Below are 22,505 nucleotides of genomic sequence, written 5' to 3'. Positions count from 1 at the left end.
TAATACAAACATTTATATTATGCTCAGTTTCTTTTTCATGCTGAATGTCGAACCCAGAATGATAGTTTAATCATTGAATGTTCAGTATTTGTCTTATACAAATGGCTCAGCTAAAACATGAAAATCACAGTTTACAGACCTCCGTGTTTAATTATAATTAAAGAGCAGATATTGTCAGTGCGCTTGCGGCATTTTGGTCCTCAAAAGGGAAGTGAAAAGTTCTCCACCAACATTCTCAGTTAAGTATTACCCAAGAACAGGTAGAAGGCAGCCTTTCGGTTAAATCGTGCCCTTTTAAACTTGATCAACTAATATGATTCTCAGACCAGACTAATTATAAGAATGTAAAAAATGAAAGACAACGCATGGGATGTTGCATCGGCTGTTGGTGCAGAAGGTAAGTCTTTTGTTTTATAAATATATTTTAACGAGCAAGGTGGTCCATGGTCGCCAGGCTACCGCACGCGACACAACTAACTATATAAAGGCTTATTAGGTCTTATTAGGTTCGTAGATGATGTTGCTGAGTAACCCTCTTAATGGTAACACGAGTAGCACAACCTGCTAACTAATATCCAGTCTTGACAGTGTAGACCGCTTCATACAGACAGATCAAAGTAACATTTAATGAACAGACCACGGACGATTTTGATCGCTGCGACAGGTAATGTTTTGTAGATCCCGGTTCGGGTAACTTGTAGCCAAATTGTATCAGATAGCGACAAGTTTAACTCACGTCGTACGTCAAACAAAATGTTGAATTGTTATTATTATACGATATACTATTATTCTGTATTATAAAAACGTTAGCTACTTACCTTTTAGCATCAAGATTTGGCCAGCGAATAACTCCCCTTTCCACAGAATCCAGTATGCGTGTACTGCAGAATAGTCTTCTGTATTTTTTGGGTCAAAGTTTTTGATGTCTTTAATATGTACAATATTTTTTACTCCGTCTTCGATGTATTGTACGTAGGCAAACATTTTATTAATGCGAAAAAATCTTAAGGAAAGAACAAGGAAAAATATGAGAGAGCTAGGTGGCTAACAAACTTGTAATTGTATTCGAACGCAGCCTCCATTCGAACAATTCTGAGGCTCGCGCAGCTCATCAGTGCAGGACATTAAAGTATGACACGGTGATGCGATTTTATAGCCAGCAATAATGAGGACACACAGACACATACATATATAATTATGCTGTGTGTGTGTGCGTGCGTGTGAATATGTGTATATATATTAGTGGTGGGCCGTTAACGCCGATAACGGCCGACCACTAATTAAATTTAACTCGCTTGCAGACCGTTTTTATCTGTATATATATTCATGAACATTTACCTGACGCATTTTAATGTTGCTTTGTGTTTCAGGTTTGAAAAGTGCTGGAATTTAGGCTAAAGTACATTAAAATGTTGAAATTACGTTAACAAATACGAGCCTCTTGTAATTCCAGGACGAAACATGAGAGAACGTGAAGACGTTAAGATTGAGCGTTTTGAAAATAAACAACCATCAAATAATGTGATAAAAAAGCGAATTATTTTGAATCATTTCGAGTATATGTATTAATATTTAACTTAATTATGTTTATCATGCTGGAAAATATTGAAATGGACCTTGAAAGTGCCGTACAAGTGCTTTAATTCCACCTTGTATAGGTGTATGAACCCTGCAAACATGACTTTGTCGATCGCGCTGAAGCGCAGCGCACGCGCGAAGTTACAAAATTCGACAGGTGCACGACCGCGCGAGGCACTCGCGCACGGGCGGAGCCTCAGCGATTACGTAATTTTCGCCGCGCGGACCCTCGCGCCGCTCGCGGCGTGTCAATATTTAACTGAATTATGTTTATCAAGCTGGAAAATATTGAAATGGACCTTGAACCCACTAAACATTAGACGTCTTATGGACGTGCAGATCAAGTCTATATTGCGTCCGTCGGTCCAAGACCAATTCTGGACTTCTACTCGACGTGCAAACTAGGTCCGTTATTTGGACGTCTAACTATGACCCCACTTGGACGTCGATATGCAGTTAAACACTTGAACGTCGGAATTTCAACGTCACGGAGACGTCTAAGAAGGGTACAGAAATGTACATGATACATAATATTTGTTTTTTTTATATTAATGAACATTTCTAAATGTTGAGTAAAGCGGTATGAGAAAATTTGTCTTTTGGGCGATAAACACTTTTGCTCGACTCCGTCAACCTAAAACTCCATGTCCTCAATGGTGCAGCCTGTGAACTGTAATAAATCCATATTATTATACATTATTTAATGTAGACACGTATAAGAAAATGTATGTATTATCAAAATATTTGTTTATATATAATATTTATGTATAACTATTATGTTAAATACAATCAATTGACTATGATACAAAAGTGAGCCTACATAAAAAGCTCGAGCGAGTTGCCTCGCGCATTTAGGAGTTTAAATTAAAAAGAAATCCGTTACTTTTTACAGTTATTTACTGGCGATTTCAAGGTAACATTAACAACTGGTCTTTAACAAACCTCAAAATATTAACCTAAAATGTTTATATGTTGTAGTAACAGATCAATAGATATAATCACATTACCTTGTACTTTTGTAATGGATTTTTGTAAGGTTTGTTACGTTTTAACGTTAGCCAAAAGGCTAGCTAGCTACTCACGTATTGGATGGAATTTACCACAGACATTACTACTTTTATAAGTTGGCGTTTTGGCCAGTGATCAATAAAAATGAAGGTGGAAAGAAATTGGAAATGCCATTCATGTGATTTATTTGTAAAGCATATACAATTGTAACGTGTGTAACTGGTGCCAGAAGGTGGCGGACCTGTTTATTGTTCCCGTTCATCTTTCTGAAGTTCGTTAGGCTCAGCAGATTTGAACCTTACACTTTTGTATACGTTTCCAGTTATCTGCTGCGACGGAAAGGAAGCTAGGAAAATTTACCAGGACAAAATGCTACCTTCTAAAATGGCACTAGTTGTGCACAGAAACTATGAATCCCCATGGAAATTGTGTTTTAAGAAAGCATTTCCTTCGATATTACAGCTCTATTTAGAAATAGCTGTTGGTAGGCTTATAAAAACGATGTCTAAAAGGAGTCAACGTTTTACGCAAAAAAGACCTACACAAGACTTCATTTGGACTAGAAATGGCCCTTATCCGGACGTCCCGGGGTCGTCGATACACGACGTGCAGAAGACGTCGGAAAAAAGACGTCATCTGGCGTCACAGTCTGCACCTTCAGGGGACCAAAATCCGACGTGCAAAAATGACTTGGAAAAGACGTCGTTTCAACGTATCTTTGCGCAGTGGGAAAGTGCCGTACAAATGCTTTAATTCCACCTTGTATAGGTGTATGAACCCTGCAAACATGACTTTGTCGATGGCGCTGAAGCGCGGCGCGCGCGCGAAGTTGCAAAATTAGAGAGGTGCACGACCTCGCGCAGCGACAGCGACAGCGCGCGAGGCACTCGCGCACGGGCGGAGCCTCAGCAATTACGTCATTTTCGCCGCGCGGACCCTCGCCGCTCGCGGCGCGTCAATATTTAATTAATTATGTTTATCATGCTGGAAAATATTGAAATGGACCTTGAAAGTGCCGTACAAGTGCTTTAATTCCACCTTGTATAGGTGTATGAACCCTGAAAACATGACTTTGTCGATCGCGCTGAAGCGCAGCGCGCGCGAAGTTACAAAATTCTAGAGGTGCACGACCGCGCGAGGCACTCGCGCACGGGCGGAGCCTCAGCGATTACGTAATTTTCGCCGCGCGGACCCTCGCGCCGCTCGCGGCGTGTCAATATTTAACTTAATTATGTTTATCATGCTGGAAAATATTGAAATGGACCTTGAAAGTGCCGTACAAGTGCTTTAATTCCACCTTGTATAGGTGTATGAACCCTGCAAACATGACTTTGTCGATCGCGCTGAAGCGCGGCGCGCGCGCAAAGTTGCAAAATTCGAGAGGTGCACGACCTCGTGCAGCGACAGCGCGCGAGGCACTCGCGCACGGGCGGAGCCTCAGCGATTACGTCATTTTCGCCGCGCGGACCCTCGCGCCGCTCGCGGCGCGTCAAGTATAAACCAGGCTTCAAGTATAAACCAGCTTAAAGCCTGCCCTGCTGGAAAAACCAGCTCATACCATCTTAAGCTGGTCAAGCTGGTTAACCAGCTTGACCAGCTTAAGCTGTGTTTTGGAACCTGGTAGCTGGTTTGTAGCTGGTAGCTGGTTAAACCATTCAAAACCAGCTGTTAGCTGGTTCATAGGTGGTAGCTGGTTTATAGCTGGTTACACCATCTTAAACCATCTTGTTGCTGGTGGGTGGTTTTACTGTCCAAAACCAGCTTGTTCCTGGTATTCTGTAAAATAACTAGTATTTTAAATTTACAATTAACCTTTGATAGCTTGTTGCAGAACTGTCAAGTGACCAGAATATTATACAATGTGCCTCAACCATGGTCGTGGATTTTCTGTCTGGAACATTTTGATGTTTTCCTAAATGACAATTAAATTAGGCATGCTGGAGGAGAGCAACACTAAAACAAGCAGGGAATGTTTAAACATGTGCACACCTGCCCTAACACCTATGCTTTACTGTTAATAGACCAGTTTGCAAAATAGGCAAGAAACAAAGACAATTTTAAAAGACAACTCAAAAATATTTATTTTTCTTAATTTACTGAGAAATTATTATAACAGCTGCTTTAATAAAATGCTATTTGCACAAACGACATTTTAAACAAGTAATATAATTTTATCAAATAACAAATCATGTACTTATTGATTTTGTTTTTTTTTGTTTTTTGTTGATGTCTTGGATTTTTTCTGTAACATAACGTCCAAATTTTCCTGCTCTGGTCCTTAGCTCGAACTCTTCCAGGTTTTTTGTCTCGAGCCACTTTTGGAAGCAATCTTTAACAAAACAAAATAAAGCAAAATGTCATGAGAAAACTTTAATATGCATAAAATATGCATGTTACTGCACAACAATAAAATCATATAGTTTTCTAAAGACTTCAAAAACTATTTACTTGAAACAAAGTACAAATCATTTACTTGCATGTATAGGCCTTCTCAGAGGAGCTAAACTCCTAAATGTGAGGTATAAACTTCTAGCCTATATGAAGACTAGATAACCTGCTCAAAGGCCACATGACTATTATTATGAACAGTTTTATTAAATGTCAACATTTTGCACAGAAGATATGTATAAGATTATTAGCAGGTCATTGAGAAATTTTAATAAAATTCAAGTGTCCTGGTCCAAAAGAGACACATGTAATATTTCATGCAGCAGTAATATCCTCCATCATTTTCAGATTAGTATTCTTTATCAACATTCTTACTTACTTTTTAGTGCTCTTAATTTGTGAGGGGTTAGAGGGGGCCTGGGGGTTGTCTTTGTTGTTGGACAACTTTTACCCTCCAGACTCCGGTTGGCCAAAATGTTTGTGCCCCAAATGCACACTGCCAGCTCCTTCACAAACAAGCTGTCCTTGCTGTTTCCTTGCACTCTCTTCCACTGATTTGTATTGATGTAAATTCCTTCACCAATGTGCGTCTGTGTGAAATTTTATTTTATTTCACGATTATATGTAAATCATATCAGTATAATCAAAGACAATACCACCGTTACTGTACATTTATAATTAAATCTAAAATACCCTTTCTTCTTCTGAAGCTTGCTCTTTCTGTTGGCTTATTTCTACTGCAAATATAAAATAATTTAATAATTATTACCTTACTTTTGGTAAATGACAGTTGTAGAATGATTAAATAGTACAATATTATTGTGCATGTCTCTTATCTCTTATCAGAGATAGGATGAATGTATAAGTGTAACCAAGTCATTCATGTTTTATTAGCAATATACTTACCAACTGTTGCTTGAGAAGTGTTTAATGGGGGTGACAAGTTGGATTGCCCTGAAATGTATAATATAATGATAATAAATCTTCAGTACAAGTTTGTATCACAGATTAAATGAACATTAACTAGGGCTTTTTTATTAGACAATAGGTAGACGCAACAAGCTGTTAGTGTTATATGCAACAAAACCACAAACACCTTCTCAAGCAAAACAGATAATGTTCAAAATATAATAACAACAGTAATAGTAATAGCAGTATAACTGAAAGGTCTTACTAATTGTTTGAGGGGTGTCCATAAAATCAGGAAGGCTGTTATTCTCTATAACATAAATGAGACCTTAAATGTAATTCACTGTCATTACATTCAATAAATAGTACAGCTTTAAATTCCAGTTTAGATAAAATGATAACGATTGTTTTGTGTTTTGTGAGGCAGCCTTTTAGGAAAGAAGGGTGAGTGTTACAAACTTACCAGGAAGGATTTTGGAGACCAAACACTTTTGGAGTTCAGTGTTCAATTTTCTCAGTTGTTCCAGTTCACTAATGGCTTCTTGATATTTATGCCCAAGTACTGTGTGCTTCTTCTTTAATTCATCAAATTCAGATTTGGCAATTAATTCATCATCACTGCCACTAGATGTTTCATCATCCAGCAGAATCCTCTGCCTCTTTGATTGACTATTAGAGGCACACAGTGGCTGGATTCTTTTCTGGCTTTGCCGCTCTTTTAAAATTTCTATTAGTGAGGCCCGCTTTCCCTCAATAATGCTTGCCTTTTGTGACATCTGCAAATAATAATAGCACATAACATCTCACTTGCTCTTATCATATATATATATATATATATATATATATATATATATATATATATATATATATATATATATATATATGCATGCACATATATACTTACAGCAGTATCTTCAATTTCTTTCCTTTCTGAGTTTCTCTGGCTCTCCACAGGATTTCTCTCCAGTAACTTTGGAACCCGAATCCTTTTCCCTGCACCTAGAATGTCCTCTATTTCTTCAGAAGTGTCTGTGAAGAAAAATATGTAACACTTTAAACCGTAATACTGGTCAGGCACACTCAAGTCTTCCCTCTTATAATTTTTATATATGATTATATAAAATTTATATACAAAAAATTAATACAAACATTTATATTATGCTCAGTTTCTTTTTCATGCTGAATGTCGAACCCAGAATGATAGTTTAATCATTGAATGTTCAGTATTTGTCTTATACAAATGGCTCAGCTAAAACATGAAAATCACAGTTTACAGACCTCCGTGTTTAATTATAATTAAAGAGCAGATATTGTCAGTGCGCTTGCGGCATTTTGGTCCTCAAAAGGGAAGTGAAAAGTTCTCCACCAACATTCTCAGTTAAGTATTACCCAAGAACAGGTAGAAGGCAGCCTTTCGGTTAAATCGTGCCCTTTTAAACTTGATCAACTAATATGATTCTCAGACCAGACTAATTATAAGAATGTAAAAAATGAAAGACAACGCATGGGATGTTGCATCGGCTGTTGGTGCATGAAGGTAAGTCTTTTGTTTTATAAATATATTTTAACGAGCAAGGTGGTCCATGGTCGCCAGGCTACCGCACGCGACACAACTAACTATATAAAGGCTTATTAGGTCTTATTAGGTTCGTAGATGATGTTGCTGAGTAACCCTCTTAATGGTAACACGAGTAGCACAACCTGCTAACTAATATCCAGTCTTGACAGTGTAGACAGCTTCATACAGACAGATCAAAGTAACATTTAATGAACAGACCACGGACGATTTTGATCGCTGCGACAGGTAATGTTTTGTAGATCCCGGTTCGGGTAACTTGTAGCCAAATTGTATCAGATAGCGACAAGTTTAACTCACGTCGTACGTCAAACAAAATGTTGAATTGTTATTATTATACGATATACTATTATTCTGTATTATAAAAACGTTAGCTACTTACCTTTTAGCATCAAGATTTGGCCAGCGAATAACTCCCCTTTCCACAGAATCCAGTATGCGTGTACTGCAAAATAGTCTTCTGTATTTTTTGGGTCAAAGTTTTTGATGTCTTTAATATGTACAATATTTTTTACTCCGTCTTCGATGTATTGTACGTAGGCAAACATTTTATTAATGCGAAAAAATCTTAAGGAAAGAACAAGGAAAAATATGAGAGAGCTAGGTGGCTAACAAACTTGTAATGGTATTCGAACGCAGCCTCCATTCGAACAATTCTGAGGCTCGCGCAGCTCATCAGTGCAGGACATTAAAGTATGACACGGTGATGCGATTTTATAGCCAGCAATAATGAGGACACACAGACACATACATATATAATTATGCTGTGTGTGTGTGCGTGCGTGTGAATATGTGTATATATATATTAGTGGTGGGCCGTTAACGCCGATAACGGCCGACCACTAATTAAATTTAACTCGCTTGCAGACCGTTTTTATCTGTATATATATTCATGAACATTTACCTGACGCATTTTAATGTTGCTTTGTGTTTCAGGTTTGAAAAGTGCTGGAATTTAGGCTAAAGTACATTAAAATGTTGAAATTACGTTAACAAATACGAGCCTCTTGTAATTCCAGGACGAAACATGAGAGAACGTGAAGACGTTAAGATTGAGCGTTTTGAAAATAAACAACCATCAAATAATGTGATAAAAAAGCGAATTATTTTGAATCATTTCGAGTATATGTATTAATATTTAACTTAATTATGTTTATCATGCTGGAAAATATTGAAATGGACCTTGAAAGTGCCGTACAAGTGCTTTAATTCCACCTTGTATAGGTGTATGAACCCTGCAAACATGACTTTGTCGATCGCGCTGAAGCGCAGCGCACGCGCGAAGTTACAAAATTCGACAGGTGCACGACCGCGCGAGGCACTCGCGCACGGGCGGAGCCTCAGCGATTACGTAATTTTCGCCGCGCGGACCCTCGCGCCGCTCGCGGCGTGTCAATATTTAACTGAATTATGTTTATCAAGCTGGAAAATATTGAAATGGACCTTGAACCCACTAAACATTAGACGTCTTATGGACGTGCAGATCAAGTCTATATTGCGTCCGTCGGTCCAAGACCAATTCTGGACTTCTACTCGACGTGCAAACTAGGTCCGTTATTTGGACGTCTAACTATGACCCCACTTGGACGTCGATATGCAGTTAAACACTTGAACGTCGGAATTTCAACGTCACGGAGACGTCTAAGAAGGGTACAGAAATGTACATGATACATAATATTTGTTTTTTTTATATTAATTAACATTTCTAAATGTTGAGTAAAGCGGTATGAGAAAATTTGTCTTTTGGGCGATAAACACTTTTGCTCGACTCCGTCAACCTAAAACTCCATGTCCTCAATGGTGCAGCCTGTGAACTGTAATAAATCCATATTATTATACATTATTTAATGTAGACACGTATAAGAAAATGTATGTATTATCAAAATATTTGTTTATATATAATATTTATGTATAACTATTATGTTAAATACAATCAATTGACTATGATACAAAAGTGAGCCTACATAAAAAGCTCGAGCGAGTTGCCTCGCGCATTTAGGAGTTTAAATTAAAAAGAAATCCGTTACTTTTTACAGTTATTTACTGGCGATTTCAAGGTAACATTAACAACTGGTCTTTAACAAACCTCAAAATATTAACCTAAAATGTTTATATGTTGTAGTAACAGATCAATAGATATAATCACATTACCTTGTACTTTTGTAATGGATTTTTGTAAGGTTTGTTACGTTTTAACGTTAGCCAAAAGGCTAGCTAGCTACTCACGTATTGGATGGAATTTACCACAGACATTACTACTTTTATAAGTTGGCGTTTTGGCCAGTGATCAATAAAAATGAAGGTGGAAAGAAATTGGAAATGCCATTCATGTGATTTATTTGTAAAGCATATACAATTGTAACGTGTGTAACTGGTGCCAGAAGGTGGCGGACCTGTTTATTGTTCCCGTTCATCTTTCTGAAGTTCGTTAGGCTCAGCAGATTTGAACCTTACACTTTTGTATACGTTTCCAGTTATCTGCTGCGACGGAAAGGAAGCTAGGAAAATTTACCAGGACAAAATGCTACCTTCTAAAATGGCACTAGTTGTGCACAGAAACTATGAATCCCCATGGAAATTGTGTTTTAAGAAAGCATTTCCTTCGATATTACAGCTCTATTTAGAAATAGCTGTTGGTAGGCTTATAAAAACGATGTCTAAAAGGAGTCAACGTTTTACGCAAAAAAGACCTACACAAGACTTCATTTGGACTAGAAATGGCCCTTATCCGGACGTCCCGGGGTCGTCGATACACGACGTGCAGAAGACGTCGGAAAAAAGACGTCATCTGGCGTCACAGTCTGCACCTTCAGGGGACCAAAATCCGACGTGCAAAAATGACTTGGAAAAGACGTCGTTTCAACGTATCTTTGCGCAGTGGGAAAGTGCCGTACAAATGCTTTAATTCCACCTTGTATAGGTGTATGAACCCTGCAAACATGACTTTGTCGATGGCGCTGAAGCGCGGCGCGCGCGCGAAGTTGCAAAATTAGAGAGGTGCACGACCTCGCGCAGCGACAGCGACAGCGCGCGAGGCACTCGCGCACGGGCGGAGCCTCAGCAATTACGTCATTTTCGCCGCGCGGACCCTCGCCGCTCGCGGCGCGTCAATATTTAACTTAATTATGTTTATCATGCTGGAAAATATTGAAATGGACCTTGAAAGTGCCGTACAAGTGCTTTAATTCCACCTTGTATAGGTGTATGAACCCTGCAAACATGACTTTGTCGATCGCGCTGAAGCGCAGCGCGCGCGAAGTTACAAAATTCTAGAGGTGCACGACCGCGCGAGGCACTCGCGCACGGGCGGAGCCTCAGCGATTACGTAATTTTCGCCGCGCGGACCCTCGCGCCGCTCGCGGCGTGTCAATATTTAACTTAATTATGTTTATCATGCTGGAAAATATTGAAATGGACCTTGAAAGTGCCGTACAAGTGCTTTAATTCCACCTTGTATAGGTGTATGAACCCTGCAAACATGACTTTGTCGATCGCGCTGAAGCGCGGCGCGCGCGCAAAGTTGCAAAATTCGACAGGTGCACGACCTCGTGCAGCGACAGCGCGCGAGGCACTCGCGCACGGGCGGAGCCTCAGCGATTACGTCATTTTCGCCGCGCGGACCCTCGCGCCGCTCGCGGCGCGTCAAGTATAAACCAGGCTTCAAGTATAAACCAGCTTAAAGCCTGCCCTGCTGGAAAAACCAGCTCATACCATCTTAAGCTGGTCAAGCTGGTTAACCAGCTTGACCAGCTTAAGCTGTGTTTTGGAACCTGGTAGCTGGTTTGTAGCTGGTAGCTGGTTAAACCATTCAAAACCAGCTGTTAGCTGGTTCATAGGTGGTAGCTGGTTTATAGCTGGTTACACCATCTTAAACCATCTTGTTGCTGGTGGGTGGTTTTACTGTCCAAAACCAGCTTGTACCTGGTATTCTGTAAAATAACTAGTATTTTAAATTTACATGTAGCCTGGGTAGAAAATGCCAGTGGCATGGGTTTATAACTGTTCATTGAGTTAATGCGTTCTGTCAGTTCTGTGATGCCATATGTTCAAAAGAAGTGTTAATTTTCTAGGTTTAAACTGAGTGGGGAGGGGAGTGGTTGTGAGCGAGTGAAGGTAGAGTGGGGGAGGGCCAGAGAGGAGAGAGCGCGAAGAGAGACGATATAGAGAAAAAATACGGAAAGAAGAGAAAGATAGACTGATTTGGTTTTCACCCGAATTAAGCATAGTGAATGCAGTAGTGAGGTGTGTGGACGAAATAGCTTACCGAGTGGGATTTCGCAAAGGGGTTTTCAGATCGAGAACCGAGGTAGGGGAGGATATTCCCGTGCTTTACGAATTCCACCGCGTAGTTGGGCAGGCTAGTTCGGGCTGCCGTTACGTCCGTGTATTGTTAGCTAATCGGGTTAGCTTAAGGCTAATGCTATAAGTCAGACCACGTACTCCGTGTAGGTTGACCAGCTCGGTTAGCCGAAGTCATTGAGACTGTGGGAGGACTTCGATAGTGTGTTCGCGCTATCCAACTGCAGGGACAGACCAGTTAGCGACTGGGGTGACCGGAAAAGCCCCAGTTTCCACTGGCTCTGGTGACTCTCCGTCTACAACGTTTCCACTGCGAGCTGAAGAGGAGCGTGTGGAAACTATTGCTTCGGGGAAAAGAGAACAACAGAAAGGGACAAAACGCTATTTAAAGGTAACTTTCACTTCAGCCATTGCTCTTCGGAGTGAAGAGGCCGTTTTACCATCCATTGGCCACTCCGCTCCCCAGCAACGGTTCAGGCCTGCAACGGGGTGTGAGTGTGTGTATGTGTGCGGGCCCTTTTTTATTTCGTGTCGTTAAGAATTGTACCTCTTGAGTTTATACTGAAGAATCCCTAAATACTCAGTGATTTTGTGTTTGTTACTGTATTATTAAATTGTGTACATTTATTATATTGGGTCTATTGTGCTATAAGCAAATGTTCCTGTGTTATTAGATGTCGTATACGGTGTTTGACTTAAGTGACTAGTGTAAACCTCTCCACCTAAGTTTTGATAACAGTGAACCTGGGGCCCTGGCCGCGTTTATTGTAGTAAACGCCACATACTGTTCAATAGTATTCGGCTAGGGCGCTACATAAAATGGAGGCACCGCTGGGATAGAAAAAAATAATTATAATAATTTTTTGGGGGGAGAAGGGGGTGTTGCTAAAAACCAGTAGTATTTGTATATACTGGGAGTAGTCAAACTAGGACGCTGATGTTGAATGAGCTGTGACTTGATAGTCAAAATGGTGGATTCTAAATCTTATGCTGAGTGCCAAAATATTTTGTTGGATTGGTGTAGGGGGGAGAATTTAAATGTCCAGTATGCAGTCCTTATCCTAGGGGTCCCTGAAGACTTAGCCATAGGACAGATTGAAGAAGTGTTACACTCCGTGCGCTGCTGGGGGCGGGTGCGGGTAAGGGGTAGGTCATTTCGCAGTGAGATGCAAAGTCTATTAGTCTTGTGCGAGTGCAGAGAAGCAGTTGACTCGGATCGTGTGCCCCCAGAAGTAATTCCCCCCGATGGATCTGAGCCATGGACAGTAATAACTGCAAATAAACCAGCTAAGGTTGCAGATGAATTTGCACAGAAACTACAGGAATTACTCCTAACTGAAGGCAAAACAATGGCAGACCTCCACCGTCTCACCACTCCTGCTAGCCCACAGCCAAGTACATCGGAGCCTCTCCTTCGTACCGTGAGCGAGTTGCTGAGTCAGAGTAGAAGTGTTCAAGTAGAAGGACACAGCTATCGTCGACTCAGAACCTTTTCAGGCGTTCAGCCCACACCTATGGGTGAGGAAATGTTAGATCCTTGGTTGGAACAAGCCTATATGATGATAGAGGAAAGTGAATGCACTGAGAAAGAGAAACGGCGACGCATTATAGAGAGCGTTAAGGGTCCTGCTCTGGAAATTGTGAAAGCTGTAAAATACAGTGATCCTGATGCTAGCCCAGGCGCTTATCTGGATGCAATAAATAGCGCATTTGGAACCACTGAGTCTGGGGAAGACTTGTATTTTGCCTTCAGACTACTGCATCAAAACTCAGGTGAAAGGCTGTCTGAGTTTGTGAGGCGATTAGAGCAAGCATTGACTAAGGTGGTACAAAAGGGGGGCCTCTCTGCTCAAGACAGAGACAGAGTACGAATTGAACAGCTTTTGAGGGGAGCAGTGGGGTCAGATCTTCTATTAGTACAACTTAGACTGCGTGAAAGGAGAAGTAACCCCCCATGTTTTTTAGACCTGCTCAGTGAGATACGCACTGAAGAAGCGTATCAAGCGTCACGCCAGAAGATAAACGCTACTGTGCGTCAAGTGCAAACAGCTGGGAGACTGGAGTCTAACAGTCCGGAGGTCCACACCTTAAGAGCTGAATTGAAAGAGTTAAAGACCAAGTTTGCTGAATTAGCCAAACAAAACCCCCCTTGTACAGCTAGAGTCGCTGAAACAAGCCGAGTAATGCCCAATGTGGTTACAGACCAGAGCCCTAATTCAGAAGTTACTGCTTTAAGAAAACAAGTTAAGAGATTGCAGCACAAAGTAGAAGGCATAGAAGATAGTAGTGGACAACCCTCAGTATCTCCCACTAAAGTTGTCACTGCTGATTATGCCAAGTCAGATATTAGAAATTCAACAGCAAAAGATGCGGATGATTATTTTTGTTATAGATGTGGAGAAAATGGCCACATTGCCACTAAGTGTAATGCTCCTGAGAACACACAGAAAGTGATCCAAAAATTGATCCGTTCACTGAGAAGAGCTCAGGAGGGGAAGACTAAAGACAGAAAGTCTGCCGAAATGTCATGCTCAGTCAAGAGAAGTTCTGTGATGACGGTGAAGACTGATCCATTGCCAAAAGGGTTAGTTGGTCCCTCTTCTGTTATCACTGTTAAAATCAATGGCGAACCATGTAGTGCTTTATTAGATAGTGGGTCCCAGGTCACAATAATTTTTGAGGCTTGGTACCAAGAACATCTCTCAGATGTACCCATTCAGCCAGTGTCTGGTTTGTCAGTATGGGGTCTGAGTGAGTCCAGCTACCCCTATCTGGGCTACATTGTGGTAGACATGCAGTTTTCCAAAGAGCTCATGAAGGTCCAGGAGACTATTACAGTCTTGGCATTGGTTTGTCCAGGTCCAAAAAGTCCAGATCAGACACCCATCATTATTGGCACTAATGCTAGTTTTTTCAAGAGATTGGCAGAATTGTGCAGGGATAACTGTGGCATTGACATTACTGGCAGAGATGAGGAGCAAGCTCATTGCACAGAAGTGAACGTGGTCGACGAGGCCGTAGGATTGGTCAAATGGATGGGCCCTGGGTCTTTGATCATCCCACCGGCCACTAGCTGTTGTGTACCATGTGAGGTGGCATTTCGTCAGTCTATGTCCCAAGATGTATTAATCATGGAACCTCCATCAGAGAGTCTCCCCTCTAGTATTCTACTACAGCCCGTGGTTATACCCGCTTCAGCCGTCGATGTAGCCAGCTTTCCGGTCGTCATGCAGAATGAGTCTACAAGGGAAGTAGACCTGCCTGTTGGAACTGTATTGGGATGTCTTTATGCTACTGACTCCGTGATTGTTCCCACAGCACAGGATACGACTGATAGCATAGACCCTGAGCTCATACAGTTCGGGGATTCTCCTGTGCCAGAGCAATGGAAAGAACGGCTACGGAGCAAGTTGTCCAAAAGGGTTAGAGTTTTTTCATTGGATGACTGGGATGTAGGATTAGCCCAAGGAGTGACTCATCGCATTAGGCTGAAAGACCAGAGACCTTTTCGTGAGCGATCAAGACGGTTGGCCCCAGCTGACATTGAAGATGTGAGGCGGCATCTTCAGGAACTTTTAGCTGCGGGGATAATTAAAGAATCTCGGAGCCCATACGCCTCGCCAATTGTGATTGCTCGGAAGAAAAATGGCAGTGTTAGGATGTGTATTGATTATCGCACCCTCAATAACAGAACAGTACCCGACCAATACACTACACCCAAGATTGATGACGCACTAGATTGCTTAGCTGGAAGCAGATGGTTCACAGTCCTTGACCTGCGCAGCGGCTACTATCAAATTGCCATGGCTGAGGAAGATAAAGAAAAAACTGCCTTTATATGCCCGTTAGGATTTTATCAGTTCGAACGGATGCCACAAGGGATCATGGGAGCTCCAGCCACATTCCAGAGGCTGATGGAAAAGGCAGTGGGTGACATGAACCTACTCCAGGTACTTGTGTATCTCGATGATGTTGAAATCCAGTATACTCTGACAGATGGACCGGGTGAAAGAACTCCGGTGAGCGAGAGTGAAGATGAAGATCCAACCAACCCAGATGTTATTAGGTATGGGGAGACGATACAATTTGAGTCAGATGGCGACATGCCTGCGGAGGATGAGCAAGAGGAACATGCAGCCTTGTCTCTGGAATCTGATGACCTAGAAATTGACAGACAGGGAGAAACTCCAAAAAGTCATGATTTATCGAGTACTGTCTGTGATGAGAATACCAAAGTACCAGCCAAGAGAAAAGTGAAACCAGTGATAAGGCTCACATATGATCAGCCAGGGAAATCCAAAGATCAGAAGATGACCATTATACACAGAGGAATAGTTATTAGGTTGGGATAACAAACTAATCCTGTGCCTTGTTTGTAGGTCAGGCGACTAGAGTTTAGTGTCTGATGGGGACACTCAGACCTTTAAAGGGGGGAGGGTGTAGCCTGGGTAGAAAATGCCAGTGGCATGGGTTTATAACTGTTCATTGAGTTAATGCGTTCTGTCAGTTCTGTGATGCCATATGTTCAAAAGAAGTGTTAATTTTCTAGGTTTAAACTGAGTGGGGAGGGGAGTGGTTGTGAGCGAGTGAAGGTAGAGTGGGGGAGGGCCAGAGAGGAGAGAGCGCGAAGAGAGACGATATAGAGAAAAAATACGGAAAGAAGAGAAAGATAGACTGATTTGGTTTTCACCCGAATTAAGCATAGTGAATGCAGTAGTGAGGTGTGTGGACGAAATAGCTTACCGAGTGGGATTTCGCAAAGGGGTTTTCAGATCGAGAACCGAGGTAGGGGAGGATATTCCCGTGCTTTACGAATTCCACCGCGTAGTTGGGCAGGCTAGTTCGGGCTGCCGTTACGTCCGTGTATTGTTAGCTAATCGGGTTAGCTTAAGGCTAATGCTATAAGTCAGACCACGTACTCCGTGTAGGTTGACCAGCTCGGTTAGCCGAAGTCATTGAGACTGTGGGAGGACTTCGATAGTGTGTTCGCGCTATCCAACTGCAGGGACAGACCAGTTAGCGACTGGGGTGACCGGAAAAGCCCCAGTTTCCACTGGCTCTGGTGACTCTCCGTCTACAACGTTTCCACTGCGAGCTGAAGAGGAGCGTGTGGAAACTATTGCTTCGGGGAAAAGAGAACAACAGAAAGGGACAAAACGCTATTTAAAGGTAACTTTCACTTCAGCCATTGCTCTTCGGAGTGAAGAGGCCGTTTTACCATCCATTGGCCACTCCGCTCCCCAGCAACGGTTCAGGCCTGCAACGGGGTGTGAGTGTGTGTATGTGTGCGGGCCCTTTTTTATTTCGTGTCGTTAAGAATTGTACCTCTTGAGTTTATACTGAAGAATCCCTAAATACTCAGTGATTTTGTGTTTGTTACTGTATTATTAAATTGTGTACATTTATTATATTGGGTCTATTGTGCTATAAGCAAATGTTCCTGTGTTATTAGATGTCGTATACGGTGTTTGACTTAAGTGACTAGTGTAAACCTCTCCACCTAAGTTTTGATAACAGTGAACCTGGGGCCCTGGCCGCGTTTATTGTAGTAAACGCCACATACTGTTCAATAGTATTCGGCTAGGGCGCTACATACAATTAACCTTTGATAGCTTGTTGCAGAACTGTCAAGTGACCAGAATATTATACAATGTGCCTCAACCATGGTCGTGGATTTTCTGTCTGGAACATTTTGATGTTTTCCTAAATGACAATTAAATTAGGCATGCTGGAGGAGAGCAACACTAAAACAAGCAGGGAATGTTTAAACATGTGCACACCTGCCCTAACACCTATGCTTTACTGTTAATAGACCAGTTTGCAAAATAGGCAAGAAACAAAGACAATTTTAAAAGACAACTCAAAAATATTTATTTTTCTTAATTTACTGAGAAATTATTATAACAGCTGCTTTAATAAAATGCTATTTGCACAAACGACATTTTAAACAAGTAATATAATTTTATCAAATAACAAATCATGTACTTATTGATTTTGTTTTTTTTTGTTTTTTGTTGATGTCTTGGATTTTTTCTGTAACATAACGTCCAAATTTTCCTGCTCTGGTCCTTAGCTCGAACTCTTCCAGGTTTTTTGTCTCGAGCCACTTTTGGAAGCAATCTTTAACAAAACAAAATAAAGCAAAATGTCATGAGAAAACTTTAATATGCATAAAATATGCATGTTACTGCACAACAATAAAATCATATAGTTTTCTAAAGACTTCAAAAACTATTTACTTGAAACAAAGTACAAATCATTTACTTGCATGTATAGGCCTTCTCAGAGGAGCTAAACTCCTAAATGTGAGGTATAAACTTCTAGCCTATATGAAGACTAGATAACCTGCTCAAAGGCCACATGACTATTATTATGAACAGTTTTATTAAATGTCAACATTTTGCACAGAAGATATGTATAAGATTATTAGCAGGTCATTGAGAAATTTTAATAAAATTCAAGTGTCCTGGTCCAAAAGAGACACATGTAATATTTCATGCAGCAGTAATATCCTCCATCATTTTCAGATTAGTATTCTTTATCAACATTCTTACTTACTTTTTAGTGCTCTTAATTTGTGAGGGGTTAGAGGGGGCCTGGGGGTTGTCTTTGTTGTTGGACAACTTTTACCCTCCAGACTCCGGTTGGCCAAAATGTTTGTGCCCCAAATGCACACTGCCAGCTCCTTCACAAACAAGCTGTCCTTGCTGTTTCCTTGGACTCTCTTCCACTGATTTGTATTGATGTAAATTCCTTCACCAATGTGCGTCTGTGTGAAATTTTATTTTATTTCACGATTATATGTAAATCATATCAGTATAATCAAAGACAATACCACCGTTACTGTACATTTATAATTAAATCTAAAATACCCTTTCTTCTTCTGAAGCTTGCTCTTTCTGTTGGCTTATTTCTACTGCAAATATAAAATAATTTAATAATTATTACCTTACTTTTGGTAAATGACAGTTGTAGAATGATTAAATAGTACAATATTATTGTGCATGTCTCTTATCTCTTATCAGAGATAGGATGAATGTATAAGTGTAACCAAGTCATTCATGTTTTATTAGCAATATACTTACCAACTGTTGCTTGAGAAGTGTTTAATGGGGGTGACAAGTTGGATTGCCCTGAAATGTATAATATAATGATAATAAATCTTCAGTACAAGTTTGTATCACAGATTAAATGAACATTAACTAGGGCTTTTTTATTAGACAATAGGTAGACGCAACAAGCTGTTAGTGTTATATGCAACAAAACCACAAACACCTTCTCAAGCAAAACAGATAATGTTCAAAATATAATAACAACAGTAATAGTAATAGCAGTATAACTGAAAGGTCTTACTAATTGTTTGAGGGGTGTCCATAAAATCAGGAAGGCTGTTATTCTCTATAACATAAATGAGACCTTAAATGTAATTCACTGTCATTACATTCAATAAATAGTACAGCTTTAAATTCCAGTTTAGATAAAATGATAACGATTGTTTTGTGTTTTGTGAGGCAGCCTTTTAGGAAAGAAGGGTGAGTGTTACAAACTTACCAGGAAGGATTTTGGAGACCAAACACTTTTGGAGTTCAGTGTTCAATTTTCTCAGTTGTTCCAGTTCACTAATGGCTTCTTGATATTTATGCCCAAGTACTGTGTGCTTCTTCTTTAATTCATCAAATTCAGATTTGGCAATTAATTCATCATCACTGCCACTAGATGTTTCATCATCCAGCAGAATCCTCTGCCTCTTTGATTGACTATTAGAGGCACACAGTGGCTGGATTCTTTTCTGGCTTTGCCGCTCTTTTAAAATTTCTATTAGTGAGGCCCGCTTTCCCTCAATAATGCTTGCCTTTTGTGACATCTGCAAATAATAATAGCACATAACATCTCACTTGCTCTTATCATATATATATATATATATATATATATATATATATATATATATATATATATATATATATATATATATATATATATATATGCATGCACATATATACTTACAGCAGTATCTTCAATTTCTTTCCTTTCTGAGTTTCTCTGGCTCTCCACAGGATTTCTCTCCAGTAACTTTGGAACCCGAATCCTTTTCCCTGCACCTAGAATGTCCTCTATTTCTTCAGAAGTGTCTGTGAAGAAAAATATGTAACACTTTAAACCGTAATACTGGTCAGGCACACTCAAGTCTTCCCTCTTATAATTTTTATATATGATTATATAAAATTTATATACAAAAAATTAATACAAACATTTATATTATGCTCAGTTTCTTTTTCATGCTGAATGTCGAACCCAGAATGATAGTTTAATCATTGAATGTTCAGTATTTGTCTTATACAAATGGCTCAGCTAAAACATGAAAATCACAGTTTACAGACCTCCGTGTTTAATTATAATTAAAGAGCAGATATTGTCAGTGCGCTTGCGGCATTTTGGTCCTCAAAAGGGAAGTGAAAAGTTCTCCACCAACATTCTCAGTTAAGTATTACCCAAGAACAGGTAGAAGGCAGCCTTTCGGTTAAATCGTGCCCTTTTAAACTTGATCAACTAATATGATTCTCAGACCAGACTAATTATAAGAATGTAAAAAATGAAAGACAACGCATGGGATGTTGCATCGGCTGTTGGTGCAGAAGGTAAGTCTTTTGTTTTATAAATATATTTTAACGAGCAAGGTGGTCCATGGTCGCCAGGCTACCGCACGCGACACAACTAACTATATAAAGGCTTATTAGGTCTTATTAGGTTCGTAGATGATGTTGCTGAGTAACCCTCTTAATGGTAACACGAGTAGCACAACCTGCTAACTAATATCCAGTCTTGACAGTGTAGACAGCTTCATACAGACAGATCAAAGTAACATTTAATGAACAGACCACGGACGATTTTGATCGCTGCGACAGGTAATGTTTTGTAGATCCCGGTTCGGGTAACTTGTAGCCAAATTGTATCAGATAGCGACAAGTTTAACTCACGTCGTACGTCAAACAAAATGTTGAATTGTTATTATTATACGATATACTATTATTCTGTATTATAAAAACGTTAGCTACTTACCTTTTAGCATCAAGATTTGGCCAGCGAATAACTCCCCTTTCCACAGAATCCAGTATGCGTGTACTGCAGAATAGTCTTCTGTATTTTTTGGGTCAAAGTTTTTGATGTCTTTAATATGTACAATATTTTTTACTCCGTCTTCGATGTATTGTACGTAGGCAAACATTTTATTAATGCGAAAAAATCTTAAGGAAAGAACAAGGAAAAATATGAGAGAGCTAGGTGGCTAACAAACTTGTAATGGTATTCGAACGCAGCCTCCATTCGAACAATTCTGAGGCTCGCGCAGCTCATCAGTGCAGGACATTAAAGTATGACACGGTGATGCGATTTTATAGCCAGCAATAATGAGGACACACAGACACATACATATATAATTATGCTGTGTGTGTGTGCGTGCGTGTGAATATGTGTATATATATTAGTGGTGGGCCGTTAACGCCGATAACGGCCGACCACTAATTAAATTTAACTCGCTTGCAGACCGTTTTTATCTGTATATATATTCATGAACATTTACCTGACGCATTTTAATGTTGCTTTGTGTTTCAGGTTTGAAAAGTGCTGGAATTTAGGCTAAAGTACATTAAAATGTTGAAATTACGTTAACAAATACGAGCCTCTTGTAATTCCAGGACGAAACATGAGAGAACGTGAAGACGTTAAGATTGAGCGTTTTGAAAATAAACAACCATCAAATAATGTGATAAAAAAGCGAATTATTTTGAATCATTTCGAGTATATGTATTAATATTTAACTTAATTATGTTTATCATGCTGGAAAATATTGAAATGGACCTTGAAAGTGCCGTACAAGTGCTTTAATTCCACCTTGTATAGGTGTATGAACCCTGCAAACATGACTTTGTCGATCGCGCTGAAGCGCAGCGCACGCGCGAAGTTACAAAATTCGACAGGTGCACGACCGCGCGAGGCACTCGCGCACGGGCGGAGCCTCAGCGATTACGTAATTTTCGCCGCGCGGACCCTCGCGCCGCTCGCGGCGTGTCAATATTTAACTGAATTATGTTTATCAAGCTGGAAAATATTGAAATGGACCTTGAACCCACTAAACATTAGACGTCTTATGGACGTGCAGATCAAGTCTATATTGCGTCCGTCGGTCCAAGACCAATTCTGGACTTCTACTCGACGTGCAAACTAGGTCCGTTATTTGGACGTCTAACTATGACCCCACTTGGACGTCGATATGCAGTTAAACACTTGAACGTCGGAATTTCAACGTCACGGAGACGTCTAAGAAGGGTACAGAAATGTACATGATACATAATATTTGTTTTTTTTATATTAATGAACATTTCTAAATGTTGAGTAAAGCGGTATGAGAAAATTTGTCTTTTGGGCGATAAACACTTTTGCTCGACTCCGTCAACCTAAAACTCCATGTCCTCAATGGTGCAGCCTGTGAACTGTAATAAATCCATATTATTATACATTATTTAATGTAGACACGTATAAGAAAATGTATGTATTATCAAAATATTTGTTTATATATAATATTTATGTATAACTATTATGTTAAATACAATCAATTGACTATGATACAAAAGTGAGCCTACATAAAAAGCTCGAGCGAGTTGCCTCGCGCATTTAGGAGTTTAAATTAAAAAGAAATCCGTTACTTTTTACAGTTATTTACTGGCGATTTCAAGGTAACATTAACAACTGG

At 40.1% G+C, this 22,505-nt stretch overlaps 1 protein-coding gene across 1 annotated transcript; it reads left to right on the top strand.

Moving 5' to 3' along the window:
* The first annotated feature begins 11,424 nt into the window (after window positions 1-11,424).
* On the top strand, window positions 11,425-17,168 carry LOC143482275 (uncharacterized). The gene has a single exon (XM_076980601.1). The coding sequence runs from the start codon at window positions 12,703-12,705 to the stop codon at window positions 16,108-16,110; it is 3,408 nt and encodes a 1,135-aa protein (XP_076836716.1). The 5' UTR covers window positions 11,425-12,702; the 3' UTR covers window positions 16,111-17,168.
* The last annotated feature ends 5,337 nt before the right edge of the window (window positions 17,169-22,505 follow it).

This window comes from Brachyhypopomus gauderio, chromosome 18 (genome assembly GCF_052324685.1).
Source record: "Brachyhypopomus gauderio isolate BG-103 chromosome 18, BGAUD_0.2, whole genome shotgun sequence".
Lineage (NCBI taxonomy): Eukaryota > Metazoa > Chordata > Actinopteri > Gymnotiformes > Hypopomidae > Brachyhypopomus > Brachyhypopomus gauderio.
The sequence above is the reverse complement of the archived record's forward strand: the minus strand, read 5'-3'. Positions and strand labels throughout refer to the sequence as shown.

Coding starts and splice junctions, on each gene's coding strand:
- LOC143482275 (XM_076980601.1), top strand. CDS start 12,703: ATGAGCTGTGACTTGATAGTCAAAATGGTGGATTCTAAATCTTATGCT.